The 15,550-nt window shown below is 42.6% G+C and overlaps 1 protein-coding gene across 1 annotated transcript in view; it reads left to right on the top strand.

Annotated features, from left to right (window-relative positions):
- The window catches only part of FNDC3B (fibronectin type III domain containing 3B), a 366,117-nt gene extending 356,072 nt beyond the window's left edge, over positions 1 to 10,045 (top strand). Inside the window, exon 26 of the mRNA XM_048864394.2 lies at positions 6,546 to 10,045. Within this exon, the coding sequence (XP_048720351.2) occupies positions 6,546 to 6,857 (312 nt within the window). The 3' untranslated portion in view covers positions 6,858 to 10,045. The remainder of the gene's footprint in view (positions 1 to 6,545) is intronic.
- Positions 10,046 to 15,550: the final 5,505 nt, after the last annotated feature.

The raw sequence follows: 15,550 nt of genomic DNA, 5'->3' as shown, positions 1-15,550 counted from the left end.
GCAGAAACACTACCAATTTACGGTCCTCCCATTTGTCCTGTCAACTGCCCCCCAGGGTATTTACAAAGTGTATGTCTGGTGGTGGCCTACCTCAGGTGCTGTGGGGTCCAGATCTTCCCCTATCTGGACAACTGGCTGTTCAAGGGCAGCTCCCGGTCACAGGTACAGGACCACGTGGCACTCCTCCTGTCCACGTGCACCACTCTGAGCCTGTTAGTAAACAACACTAAGTCCACGTTAGTCCCAGTACAACGCATAGAGTTTATCGGGGTAGTCCTGGATGCCACATCAGCCAGAGCCTCCCTCCCACCAGACAGGTTTGAGACCCTGAAAGGGCTCATCGACACAGTCACAAGGTTCCCAGTGACAACAGCCAGAGCGTGTCTCCAACTCTTGGGTCACATGTCGGCGTGTATATATGTGGTTCATCACGCCAGGCTCAGGATGAGGCCCCTACAGCTCTGGTTGGCCTCGGTGTTCTCCCAGGCCAGAGACAGGATGGACAAGGTCCTCACTGTGCCCGAACCGGTGATCACCTCCCTACGATGGTGGTCCTGCCCGAGGAACATGTTCTGTGGGGTCCCGTTCAGAGGCAGGCCCCTGTCTCTGGAGCTGGTGTCCGACACATCGGACCTGTGTTGGGGAGCCCATGTGGGAGACGTTCAGACCCAAGGTCTGTGGTCTGCACAGGACCTGGCCCTCCACATAAACGTCAAGGAGCTCAGGGCTGTCCGGCTAGCATGCATGGCCTTCTGCTCACACCTGGAGGGCAGAGTGGTCAGAGTTCTCACGGACAACATGGCCTCGATGTTTTACATCAACAGGCAAGGTGGGGTCCGATCCTCTGCTCTCTGCCTGGAAACCCTCAAGCTGTGGCACTTCTCTATAGCCCATGACATTTGCCCTCAGGCCTACCACCTTCTGGGCACACAGAACTCGCGGGAAGATTGCTTGAGCAGGGACTTCTCCTCTCAGCACAAGTGGTCTCTTCACCCGGAGGTGGTGCACAGACTTTTCCAAGAGTGGGGAACTCCCCAGGTGGACTTGTTCGTGACTCAGCAGAACCGTCGCTGTCCCCAGTTCTGCTCCAGGGGCGGGGATGCTGGGACAGGGCACTACCTCCGATGCCTTCCTCCTGTCCTGGTCAGGCCAGTTTCTCTGTGCCTTTCCCCCGTTCCTGCTGATCGGCAAGGTCCTGGAAAAGATAAAGACGGACTAGGCCTTGGTCCTCCTGATTGTCCCAGCGTGGCCCAGGTAGCATTGGTACGGGACACTCACGAGCCTGCCACAGTGGCCGTTACCGTCCTGCCCAGACCTCCTCTCCCAGGACCAGGGCCGCCTCCTCCACCCCAACCTAGCGGCTCTCCACCTGACGGTATGGCTGCTCAGTGGTTAGGCCGGGAGGAACGGACACGCTTGGAAGGGGTTCAGTGCATCCTCTTGGAAAGCAGGCGACCCTCCATGTGCTGAGCCTACTTGGCAAAGTGGTCTCAGTTTTCCCGATGGGCAGCTGAGCGGGACATTTTCCCCCATGACTGCCCCAATCCAGCTCATTTTGGACTACCTCCTTCACCTTAGAGCCCAGGGCCTGGCACCCTCTTCCATCAAAGTGCACTTGGCGGCCATATTGGCCTTCCACCCGCCGGTGCGGGGCACATGGTATTCTTCTAGGCCGATTCCTTAAAGGATTGGATCGTCTCTTCCCGTATGTTAGGCCCCGTGTCCCGCGGTGGGACCTTAACTTGGTGCTGGACCGACTGACGGGCCCCCGATTTGAGCCATTAGCTACGTGCTCCTGGTCGCACCTCTCGTGGAAGGTAGTCTTCCTGGTAGCGATCACGTCAGCTAGGTGGGTCTCGGAACTCAGGGCCCTGACCTCCGAGCCCCCGTACATGGTGTTCCATAAGGATACGGTCCAGCTCCGCCCATACCCTTCGTTCCTCCCGAAGGTGGTCTCCGCCTACCACATGAGTCAGAACATTTTCCTGCCGGTCCTCTGCCCCAAGCCCCATGTGTCCAGTGAGGAGCGCCGCCTCAACACGCTGGATGTGAGATGGGCTCTGGCCTGTTACTTTGAGCGGACTAAGCCATTCAGGAAGTCCTCACAAATGTTCATCGCCTCGGCCGAGCACATGAGGGTTGGCAGCTCTCCAACTGGATCATCTCGTGCATCCATACTTGTTATGACCTGGCGGGAATCCCTCCACTGTCGATTGTGAGGGAACACTCTACTAGGGCGCAAGCCTCATCAGCTGCCTTTTTAGCCCATGTCCCCATTCAGGACATTTGCAGGGCTGCCACATGGTCTTCAGTTCACACGTTCATCTCGCATTATGCGATCTTCTCCCAGACCAGGGAAGACGCCGGCTTCAGCAGGGCTGTGCTCCATCCTGAGGGTTTGTGAACTCCCACCCAACTCCAACAGATATAGCTTGGAATTACCTATTGTGGAATACACATGAGCAATCACTTGAAGAAGAAAAAACAATTACCTTTTCCGTAATTGGTGTTCTTCGAGATGTGTTGCTCATATCTATTCCACTTCCCGCCGTCCTTCCCCTCTGTCGGAGTTGTCTGGCAAGAAGGAACTGAGGGTGGGGGGAGCGTGCAATGCCCCTTATACCTCACCATGGAGGCACCACTCCAAGGGTTGCTAGGGGCGCTCCCCTATGGGTACTGCTAGGGGAAAAACTTCTGACACTGGTGCACGTGGCGAGCACGCACACCTATTGTGAAATAGACATGAGCAACATATCTCAAAGAACACCAGTTACGGAAAAGGTAACTGTCTTTTCTACCTACTGCTTTGATGCCAAACTCTCCATGAATGTTGAACACCATGAAATAGGGGGAGAATATGAGTCTTAGTTTACATGTTTTATTTTTTTATTTAACTTTTGGATCCAAGTAGTATTGCTTTCTAAAATGAACTTCATCAATAGTGTATATGGAGAGATTGTAGCTGGCTTAGAGGCATTAAAAATCCATAGCACGTCTTGACCCAGGCCTTTGAAGGTAATGAAATACTGATTTCTTGGCTGAGGTGTAAATGCAGGGGAGAACATGATGATCGGTCCATTATTGAGGTCTTGAATGTCTATTTCAATTTAAGCTTTGTAAAGGCACCCCCTTAACAGGAAAGATATATTAGAATTGGAAAGAGTACAGATAAGGGCAACAAAAATGATTAGGGTATGGAACAGCTTCTATATGAGTAGAGATTAAAAAAGAGTTGGACTGGTCATCTTATAAAAGACACGACTAAGGGGAGATATGATAGAGGTCTATGAAATCATGAATGCTGTGGAGAAAAAGTATTACTTATCTCTTCACATAATACAAGACCAGAGGTCATCCAATGAAATTAATAGGCAGCATGTTTAAAACAAACATAAGGAAGTATTTTTTCACACAACACACAGTCAACCTACGGAACTCATTGCCAGGGGATGTTGCAAATACCAGAAGTATAACTGGGTTCAAAAAAGAATTAGATATGTTCACAGAGGATAGGACCATTAATGGCCATTAACTAAGATGCTCCAGGGACATAATCCCATGCTCCAGGTGTCCCTAAATCTCCTACTGCCAGAAGCTGGGATTGGACCACATGGGGTGGCTCACTCAGAATTGTCCTGTTTTGTTCATTCCTTCTGAAGCATCTGGCACTAGCCACCATAGGAAGATAGATGCTGAGCTAGATGGACCATTGGTCTCACACAGTACGGCCATTCTTATGTAAAGTTCCTCTTGGTTGCATTTTATCCAATTTTTAATGTATCCAAAACTTAACCTGTTAATGGTAATACAATTTAGAGAATTTATGACTCAGTGAGTATGAATCAGAGTAAGTGGGAGAAAATATGAATCTGCATAAATAACTGGGAGTGGGTGTTGAGATTTAAGTGAAAAAAGTGAAATGGAGTTAATGTTAATCCTACAAACACATAACCATTGACAACAATTTATGTAGCAAAAGATTAAGGTTGGTATTTTATTGAACACTGAAATGCAAAACAATGTGTTGTATGCCACATAAGCCTCCTGTGAAAAAATTAGACTGCCTCCATCTCTTCAGAAGTTGAAGAGCTTGTCTTGCCTCTTGCTGTTTAATCAGTTTTTAATTTTCCCACAGCAGGAATGGAAGCCTCAAGAGAGGCTCCATTCACTTGAATGGGAGAGTTCTGGTTTATAAATGGGAAACAAAAGAGAAATTAAAACTGAGCTGACAAAAAACTTCTTATATGTAGAGCTAGAAAACAAAATACAACATTGCACATCCAAATAGCTCAAATGAATAGCAATTGAACACACAGATAACTCTGTATCTAATTCTTTTTTTGAACCCATTTATACTTCTGGTATTTGCAACATCCCCGGCAATGAGTTCCATAGGTTGACTGTGTGTTGTGTGAAAAAATACTTCCTTATGTTTGTTTTAAACCTGCTGCCTATTAATTTCATTGGGTGACCTCTGGTCTTGTATTATGTGAAGAGATAAGTAACACTTTTTCTCCACAGCATTCATGATTTCATAGACCTCTATTATATCTCCCCTTAGTCGTGTCTTTTATAAGATGACCAGTCCAACTCTTTTTTAATCTCTACTCATATAGAAGCTGTTCCATACCCTAATCATTTTTGTTGCCCTTATCTGTACTCTTTCAAATTCTAATATATCTTTTTTGAGATGAGGCAACCAGAACTGCACACAGTCATCAAGGCACCATGGATTTATTTAGTGGCATTATGATATTTTCTGTCTTATTATCTATCCCTTTCCTAATGCTTCCTAACATTCTGTTAGCTTTCTTGACTGCCGCTGCACACTGAGCGGACGTTTGCAGAGAACTATCCACAATGACTCCAAGATTTCTTTCTTGGGTGGTAACACCTAATTTAGACCATCATTTTATATGTATAGATGGGATTATATTTTCCAGTGTGCATTACTTTGCACTTATCAACATTGAATTTCATCTGCAATTTTGTTGCTGAGTAAACCAGTTTTTTGTGAGATCTGTTTGAAACTCTTATCAGTCAGCTTTGGACTTAACTATCTTGAGTAATTTAATATCATCTACAAACTTTGCCATCTCATTGTACATCCCCTTTTCCAGAACATTTATGACTATGTTGAACAGCCCAGGTCCCAGTACCTGCCAGTTCTCTTTCCATTGTGAAAACTGACCTTTTTTTCCTACCCTTTGTTTACTATCTTTTAACCTGTTACTGATCCATGAGAGGACCTTCCCTCTTATCCCATGACTGTTTACTTTTGCTTAAGAGCCTTTGGTGTGGGATCTTTCTGAACGTCCAAGTATATCAACTGGATCAACCTTGTCCACATGCTTTGTATATTTTGTTTTCCCACTCTCAGGATGTCATACATATTTCAAGAAACAGTTTATCTCTGGCCCTTTGCTTCTTTTTTAGAGATCATCAGATTTTATTTCTGGCCATGATTCATACAGTAGGTAATCTTGGAAAAGTGATTTCACCTGTCAGCTGTAAAAACCAATGTATTTTTACTCACATATGCTAGCGTTTGGTGACTATCATTAAAGAGGAAATGAATCTCTCTGTTGAAAAGTAACTGTTAGCTTTGAACAATCAATAAACTCCCAACACTTTGTGTATGCTGTTCTAATAAACATCTCATCCTTTTGTATATATAAAAGGCTAGGGCCATTTATGGACTACTGCTACTACTGTAAAATTGTAAAGTTATAGGCCATAACTCTTAAGGGAAATATGAAGACAACAATTGAAAAATAAGTTGCATCGAAACAAAACTTGTAACTAGTTTAGGATTATTCTAAAACTGCCTTCCAATAACATGATTTTGCAGGTTTTCTCCATTTGTTGGCCAAATATTGCCCTCAGACCTGTGAGTGGAATGCATTATATGGCAGAATTTGGCCCCAAATCTGTATTTATATTGTTATGTTGATAAAGCATAACTTTTATGTTGTTTATATTATTTATTGAACCATCAAAATGTTCAGAAAGTTTTGCCTCCTGAGATGGACTAATTGCTTGAAATCTTTCCTGCCTTTGTTTTTGTCTTTCTCTGTGTGTTCACTAGATGTTCACAAGTACTGAATATGGAGAATTGCCATATTTGACCATCTGTTGTACAGTCCTCTCTGCTCCATGTTCTGGCTTCTTTGACTGCTTGTGACATACTAAGTTCTTGCCCTAAAATTAGTTTGGATGCTTCCTGAAAGAACTCAGCTTTCATGGTTTGCTTTAAAGGTCTGATGACAAACCCCTGCAGAACTAAAACTCTCCTGAACTTCATTGGAACTTGTAGCTATGTATGTAATGTAGGATCAGGCAGTTGGTTTCATAAAATGCCTATACCACTATTTAGATTATGAAGTAGTAAACTGGGTATTTGAAATCTAAATCTCTCACAAATGATGTTCTGTCAAGGATAGCATAATGCTATTTATGAATGGTGTTGATATGAAAAAAAATCTTTGGCACATGAATGTCCATTCATTTTTAAATTTGATTGTGAATTTTAATTTGTTTTGCAGGTGTACAAGGGAGATGAGACAACATTCCAAATCCCAGGCCTTCAGACCAACACAGACTACCGATTCCGTGTCTACGTATGTCGCCGATGCTTGGATACCTCACAGGAACTTAGTGGACCTTTCAGCCCGTCTGTTGCCTTTATGCTCCAACAAAGGGAGATCATGCTTACAGGGGAATTGGGAAGCATAGATGATCCTAAGATAAAGAGCATGATGCTTACTGATGGACAGTGGGCAACCCTCATTGTTATTGGCTTTGCATTTTTGTCAATTTTATTTGCCTTTATATTACAGTACTTCTTTATGAAGTAGAGAATCCAATGAAAGTTTGAGGTATAAATTTAACTAATGCTACGCATTATAATCCACACATTTATTCAGATATTCCTTGAAATCTTTTTGTTCTACCATGCATTTTATATACTTCTCTTATTTTTACAGTTCTAGCTAGGAAAAAGATAAATCAGTGTTTTGGTGCACCTTTTTGAAATTCAAAACTAGGAAGAGGTCAAACTGGAGAAATAAGCAAACCAGATACCAAAAGCAAGATTTTTTTCCTTCAAAGTTTCGGAATTGCAATCAATTTGCCTTTACGGTTTTTTTTGTTTGGTTGGTTTGGTTTTGATTTTTTTTCCCCACTGACGTCCTTATAGTCTTTCATATATGTTACAATTTAGTAAATTATAATCCTCAGTCACTTATTTTGTCTCTTCTGTATCTGTAAACATTAATCACAAGTGTGTATAGTAATAAGGCTAGAATGCAGTGTTAGTCAACAGTACCAGTCTTTCACCAACCAGTATTACCAATGTTACCTATGATTTATTCACTACAATACATTTGTCCCAGTTTTTTTCAAGATAAAATGTACACTCAATTATTTTAACTGCTTAGTGCATTTAAATCAAAACAATGTACTGCCATCTAAAACTTTTTTAATTATCTGTTATTTCTTTGGTTACAACACTATGAACTGCCTGTATAAGAAATCAGATAATCAAACTGCATATAAATTATGAAGCATTATAGATTTTTTTTTAAGCATTTTGATTCGTAGCAGTAACTTTAAGTAAGAGGGCATTGTGCAATAGTTAGTTATTCCCATGTTCAGCTGTTGGAAAGCTGCTTTAACTTTGTTTGTTGTTGTGTGTGTATATATAACTACTTTTAATCAATAGATTTATTATATTCTATTTTGTTCAGCCTGATTTCTAAGATTAGAGCTGGTGACAGCTTACTGCCTCTACTGATTATGTAAGATTTACGCTCAGTGTAAACAATCTTTACAGTCAATCAGTCACATTTGGAGGAAGATCCATTTTATAGACCTGTCTTGGGAGTATCAGAAATTAGGTCAGTTAATTTAAGTACCTTAAATGGATGCCTACATTATTCTTATGACAGAGTCAATCAAAATATTTGATACATTGCAAAAGCCAAAGTAAGTTATCTGAATTTATCATTTCTCTTCTTACAGCAGTGGCCCACACATACATGTGTTAATCCATCAAAATACTAGATTTTTAACTCACGAGTCATTGGATTATTTATATTGAAGTCAACAACGTATGAGTACCTCAGGGACAGTAATGAGCTGGAGGTGCAAATCAATTCCAAAAGGGTGCAACAGATACACAATGTATATCCCTTCCTCTTGTTTTTGTATATTTTTGCTACTTGGTTTTGCTTCTGTCATAGCTGTTTTGTGCTCTCTCTACATTGTCTAAGATGCAGTTTCCTATATTAGCATAATATTCCCTTAACCAAAGTAATGGGGACACCCACATTATTTTTGTTTTAGGTTTATTTATACAATATACTGCATCCAGTACTTTAAATGCCAATTACAGTGCAATCTTTTATTTATTGTAAAAAAAATAAAAAATAAAGAAGTGTACTTATGTACTAATTTTTTTCCCCTTGTAGCATGTTACATTTTGTCTGTTTTATACTGTTGTACTTTAGGTCAACTTTTTACCTGGCAGCATTCCTAGTATTATTAACCTTCTTACATTTTCATGTGTTTTTAAAGATGGGAGCATCTAGTGCATTAAATGCCAAAAAACAAAAAGGTTATCAGTGATTGAAACGTTTACATGTATCCAAAAAACATAATCATCTCTTGAAAGAAAGTGCTAAGATTAATGAATGATTCCATGTGCCTCTCTAGATGTAGCAAATATTACAAATGTTCTGTATTTTGTTATTGACTATAATTAGTTTAATTTAGCCTTGCAAACTGATGGCATTGAGCTAAATATAAGTTTTTGTTTTTGCCAAAGTCATGGCTTGTCAAATTTATTTACATTTTATTTAAATTTATTTGTGATATGAAACTTTGTGATCTTGCATCTATTTTGTGAGCAAAGCATACACAGCTGTCTTCAATGGGGGGGAAGAGGTATTTTTTAAAACAATGAAATGTCATCCGTAGTTTGAAAACCCACAGATTTGAATAGATTCCCTTTTTGAATTTTTGGAATACTGTTTTCGCAGTGCTGCTACAAAATCTAAGCCTGGTGTGTTTTTAAAAAAATACTGTAATAAATAAAACTTGCTTTGGATAATTTGTTTTCTTCTGCAAGTTTGAAAATATGGAGCAGTTTTACAAGCAGTGAGCAAAGGTTGGAGAACAAAAATCTGTAACACTTTAAGCATTTCTAATTCATTTGGTATCCATTATAATCACAGTAATCAAAGAGCCCAATCCAACTCCTATTGAAGTTAATGGAAAAAGTCTTCTATGCAAGTTGGATCAGGCCCATATTAAGTTAATTTGACATCAGTATTTACTTTGTATATACTGCCATTATAATTCATTATAATCCTAGTAATACCATTATAATCCATTTTCATGTAACCATAAAGTGTTACAGATTTTAAACCATTCCCGCTTCTACTTCCATTATCAATGATTGCAACAATTTACTGATGCTTTTTAGTTCCCTGTGCGTCTTTATATCCTTTCCCTGGCCCAATAAATATCAGTCATGTGAACCAAACCCAAAAACCCTGTGCTCTCCAAGAAAGTGTAAAAATAAATTAAAATAAAAAAAGGAAAAATAAGTATTTAAAATATATTAAAAATGGAAAGAAACGTTTTTATATTATCTGCCTTTTTCTTTATGAACTTGAAATATTGTAGTTTTCTAATCCTGTTTTGTTGGCTACAGTAGTTCAGTATTCAATGTCACAATTGAAAAGTGCCCTAACTGAATGTGTATGAACATTATCCTTGCACAATTCTTTAAATTGAAAAAAAAATAAAAATGTTTTACCTCACTACGGGAACATACATTCCAAGCTTTTCAACTTTAAGAGAAAAAATAATCCTGTTTTCTTGTATTGTAAATTTTAGACTATTTCATATGCATTGTATTAAAACTGCCATATCTATTTTAATGTATAGATTTTGCAGATACTACGCTATGTATGTAAGACTTAACTGTATCTGTAGTGTATATGTAATATATTTATGCCCAATAAATGTTTTAATTCTTTCTGATATTAACAATGGTTATTTTTAACTGAGTACTTTGTCCTTTACATCCTTATAGGTATTAGTCTGTTTCCTGCCAGTGGAGTTACAGCAGCCTAAAACTGGAGAAATAGCTATGAATCAAGCCCAGTCTGTTGCTGAGTTGGAATCTTAAAGATTTTTAAAAGGGTTCATCCTTCCTTTTCCTGTTCAGAGTGATTATCTGCCTGTCTTTGTCATTATATTGGGACCATCTTTTCAGACTATAAAGAGAATGCTTTGTAAGTGCTTGTCAAAGTCCATTAATTTTCTATAGCTTCCCTAATGGATGCTGTAGTCCCAGAAGGTCACTAAATACTGCCTTGGAATAATTAAAACTCACTAAACTAGGGATGAGCAAGCTGGCCAAACTCCTGGTGTTTGGGGTTTTTTTGTTTTTTTTTTAACCCAAGTTCCATTCCGATTTCTATCCCAGATACTACTGTTCCCAACAGAAGAGTTGCACCTTCCTGAATGAGAAGTCTATTGGGACATTACCCTATCTACTGAAATGGTCTGGTCACAGGATAGAATAATCACTGACTGCTGTAGCCTCTTGTGTGGCTGGGTAAATAGAAGAGACACCCCCCCCCAAAGCATGGCTTAGGTCTTGTGCACCTAGGGGACTCAAAGTCACCTCCTTCTCTTTTTTAAGGCTGATTGGAGGCACATTGCTGGTTCTTAGTCTCCACTGCAAAGCTTCATCTACTTCCAAGTAGGGTTACATTCTGCATCACAAGTCTTGTGGCCACTAGGGCCCCAATCCAAAACCCATTGACCTGAATAGAAAGACTCCATTGACATCAGCTGGCTTTGCCAGGGATCCCGGATTTGCTTGACATGACCCTAAATAGGGATTTTGATGCAATACGCTCGCAACATAAAGACATAATGGGGGGCACATGATTTGGCTGTAGTGATCAAACCTGACCAGACAGCGTGGTTATGCCAATACAGCCTGGGCTACCGTTGCAATCACAAGATAACATCCCTATGGTACCCATGTGAATGGTGAGGAAGCTTCAGCTAATTGTTTTTGAGGAGATCTTTCTATGGCTTGTCATCTTCCATGGTTCACTAATATAAATTGATATAGACAGCCTTCTCAGCCCATCAAAACTCATGCACATGTCCCCCGAGCCCTAATTTGGGGAGCTAACAAATGCAAAGGTTAATCTCCACTTTTTTTTTTTCTCAAATGTATGTTCCGGCCCCTTTCCTTGTGAAAAGTCATGAAAATGTAACCGGTGCAAACTGATCACTAAGGTGGGAGCGTAAACATAGAGCTCATCAAAATGTTCCCAGTGAACAGTGGGGTTTTGTCAAAAACAATATGCTTTTGCAGGAAAATGTTATATTTTGTTAAATTCTTCTATGGGAGTTTTGAAACAACATGAAATTTTGTTTAATTCTGAAATTTTTTTTTTTGAAAAATGAAAAAAAAGTTTGAAATCTTAAAATTTCATATTTCTCCCTTCTCTACTTGTTTTCCTTTCTTTTTTGCCTTTGTCTGCAATAAAATCAATAATATCCAGCAGCAGTGGGTTTTTTCACTTTTTCCTCTTTCTTTTCTTTTCTTTTCTTCTTTCATCTTTGGAAAAGTTACAGAATGGCAAAAGGAAAAATGCTATTCTAACTTTTCAAAGTTTTCTTCAACTTTTACTGTTGCTAAGCTGGCAAAGTTTAGAACAGTCAAAGAGTATGGAAAGAAAAGGAGAGGGAAAGAGAAATGAATAAGTTGCCGACAAGGATAGTTTCTTCCTACCTTCCAGGAGTTAAGTCTGGTTTATTCTCTGATACATACGGCTTTATATCCCTTCCAAATTCTAGCTAACTCTTATATAGATAACAAAAACATCCAGAGTCCAGTCCTTGTTTGAATCCTGCTAAACTCTTGGCATCAATAATATCATGTGGCAATGAGTTTCATTGGCCATTATGTTTTAAAGTAAAACAGTGCAGAATGGATGATATATTTTAGTAAGCTAAAAATACTGTTATGATTTGTTACTTGAAAACAAAACATTTTATATAGAGGGAGACAATTCAGCTAATATTTCAATAAATAAATGTAAACAATGTCTTTATTTGTCATAAATAATTCCCTGTAAATATTATGTTACTGTGTTTTGTCTTGATATAATTTTCATCATGTTTTTACAGTCCAGTGAAGATATAAAGCACTAAGTAAATACTAAGTTTTATTGCTATTTATTTTGTCCATTAGTGCAATTTAAATTTTACGTGCACCTTCTTCAAGGAAAAGTAACTGTTTTCATTTGGCCTCTCAACATTTGCTCATTAGACTGCACTTAACACAACTGTATGTATCTACTCACATCCTTCAAAAATACCTATAGAATAACAATCTTCACTGTATTTTCTAGGAATGATGAAACATTCTCCTCTGTAAACACACACACATCAGTTTATTATCACAAGAGAGAGCAGGATGATGGAAAGCATCTGAAGCCGGGGCCAGCAAACTTTTTTGGCCTGAGGGCCACATTGGGTCTCCAAAGTTGTATGGAGGGCCGGTTAGGGGAGGCTGTGTCTCCCCAAACAGGATGTGTGTCTCCCCATCCACCACCCCCCCGCTCCCTGTCCCCTGACCACCCCCGAACCCCCCACCCCTGACTGCCCCCTGCCGTCCCATCCAACCCATCCTCTCCTTCCTGACTACCCCCAGGACCTCTGCCCCATCCAACCCCCCTGTTCCCCACCCTCTGACCACCCCGGCCCCTATCCACACCCACACCCCCTGACCACCACCACCACCCCAACTCCCCTGCCCTCTATCCAACCCTCCCTGCTACACCCGCACCGCCCAGAGCCCCGGGTCAGGCCGCGGCTCTGCAGCTGCACTGCCCGGCCCCCCAGATCGTTGCGCCGGCAGCGCGGTGCGCTGAGGCTGCGAGGGAGGAGAGACGGCGGGGGAGGGGCAGGGGGCTAGCCACCCAGGCTGGGAGCTCAGGAGCCGGGCAGGAGGGTCCCACAGGCTGGATGTGGCCCGGGGGCCGTAGTTTGGCCACCTCTGATCTAAGGTTATTGTCTCCAACCAGCCTACTGGTAAAATAGGATTTATGGATACCTCTTGCTGGCTTCCCAATTGCTAATATGGCAGAGCATAATGTGTTCCCGTGCTACTGGTATGTGTGTGTCCTCTGTAGGCCCCTCTCACCCGAGCCTGAAAGTAGAGAGCTTGGGCGATAAGGTAGATGCCAGTGTTGGATTTTACTTCAGGAAATGCAAACCGCACTGTAATCATTCTTAGATTTTGCCATGTAAAGCAGCAACTCTTCAGTTCTTCTTCGAGGGATGGTCCCTGCTGTATTCTCCTGCGGCTTATATGCATGTGCCATGAGTCCGGAGCTGGAGCTTTTGAAAGTAGTCGTGTCCACATGGGGTCCTTGCTCTGCCACATGGTTTTGTCCAAGGCGATAAAGGGCAGGGCGGACCCACCGCAACCTTAGTTCCTTCTCAGCACAGCATGGTCTGAGTTGGAGCCTCTTCTGTTCTCTTGTGACGCACTTCTATAAACTGAGAAAAATGACTTTCTTTTATTTCTGTACATAGTTAATATTTTTGTTGCTTTTTGTCAGAGTTTTAGTGTCAGTAGTAGTTTTTAGGATTTTAAGGACTTTGGGATGCCATTTCACAAGTCACTCCCCTGCCCTCCAGCACCTTTCCTCGGTGCTGAATTATGCTGAAGACTCCAGGGTTCAAAATCTGCACTTCCTGCCCTCGCTTGTTCTCAGTCAGCAACAAGCACCTTTACTGCTTGGGGGAAGCCCATGTCACATCCAAGTTCAGTATCTGCCTCCCCTTCCTTGCCCATACCCAGGAAGGCCAGGCTGTTCACCTCAAGAAACACCTCACAGAGGTCACGAAGAGGCCACAGTCGGATCCAGACCAGGGAACCCCGTCCCCGTACATCAGCCTGAGCAATCAAGGAGCTCAGCTCCTACCACGGAGACCCAGTCCTGTTCTGCCGGTACCATTGCTATGGACCCTGCATCGGGGCCTAGCCATGAAGCAAGGAAGCATGTGCATAAGCATGGCAAGTCTTCCTCCAGGCCCAAGAAGGATACTGCTCCATCCACAAGTTCTGGCCATGGAGAAATGGCACATTCCAAGGCGCACAAGCATGACAAGAAGCTGCACAGGCCGTTGGCTCCATCCACTGAGCCTCATATTCCTTCCAGGTCAGCACCGCTGTGGTCAAGGGAGTTGCCAGTTCCAAGACAGACCTCCATTCCAGCTCCGGTTCCTAGCAAGGAGCACATTCTGCTGATGCCGGGGAGACTCGGGTCAGCCCCCAAGCCTCATTAACTGTTTGCCTGATCTGAGGAGAGGTCTCCACACCCCCATGTGATGTCGCCTCCTTGGAGGGTGCATTCCCCCGTGCTAGACCTGCCTCCTTCAGACCATGTTCCCACCCGCTCCCCTAAGGCTCCTGCAGTTCCACCAACACCACCATTTGAACTGAACTCTAATTTCTCAGGATTGAAGGACTCAGACAAGGCTCAGACGCTGCCCCTCCCATACCACCAGTGTGACTAGCCCAAGGCCCCACCAGCTCAATGGCAATATCCTCTGTAACTTTAGTGACCTTGTGGCCAAGATGGTGTTGACTCTGCAGGCAGATCTGGCCAAGAGAAGGCGCACGCAGGAACACAGCAAGGAAAGTCCCTTCCACCCCAGGGGCACCCAAGAGTGAACACACACACACCGGAAAAGTACAATATCAAAAAGTACAATATCGGAAAGGGAAATATTTATTTACAGAGGGATGAAAGGAGAAAAACAACAGGGCGATATATAGGGGGAGCAATAAAACAGGGTTGCATTCAACATAAGGCCCCACAGGCCCAGAGGTTTCAGTCTGAAAGGGCAGACACCGAGCAATGTGTCTTCACACAGAGTTCAGGAGTCCTGGGCAAAGTTCCAGTCCAGTGGTGAGTCTTGGGTGCTCCTGGTCATCTTCGGCACCAGTAAACTTTCCCCAACAAACCCCTCCGGTGCCCTCTTCTGCCGCTCTCTTCAAAGCCACACAGAGCAACAACCTCCCCACTTAACTAGCTAACAGCCTCTCTCCTTATTCCCAATGCAAAGTCACAAGCTCCAGTACTCATGGCCCCATGCAGCTCTAGGCAGCAGTGATACTGGGTCCAGCTCTTGTTTGTCCTTCTCGGGTGATTCCTCCCTGGCACAGTGCTCCTTCTGGCTCTTGTCCTGGGGTGTCCCCGATCAGCTGCTCTGTCCTTTCCAGGCTTCAGGCAGGTTTTGGCTGCTTCACTCTATGAGGGCCTGCTTGCTGCAGCCCTTCTGTCTGGAGCTCCAGACACACACACACCCTGTGGGTCTCCCCTCTTCCTCTGCTCCCCCTCCCCACAACAGAACTTCCTCCTCCTGGAACAGTCAGCACTTCCCCCCTTAGGAAGGGGCCATGCTCTCTAAACCCCAAAGGGGTTACACCTCTCTTTAT

Source organism: Caretta caretta, chromosome 9, assembly GCF_965140235.1.
Source record: "Caretta caretta isolate rCarCar2 chromosome 9, rCarCar1.hap1, whole genome shotgun sequence".
Lineage (NCBI taxonomy): Eukaryota > Metazoa > Chordata > Testudines > Cheloniidae > Caretta > Caretta caretta.
This window is presented reverse-complemented; position numbering and strand designations above follow the sequence as displayed.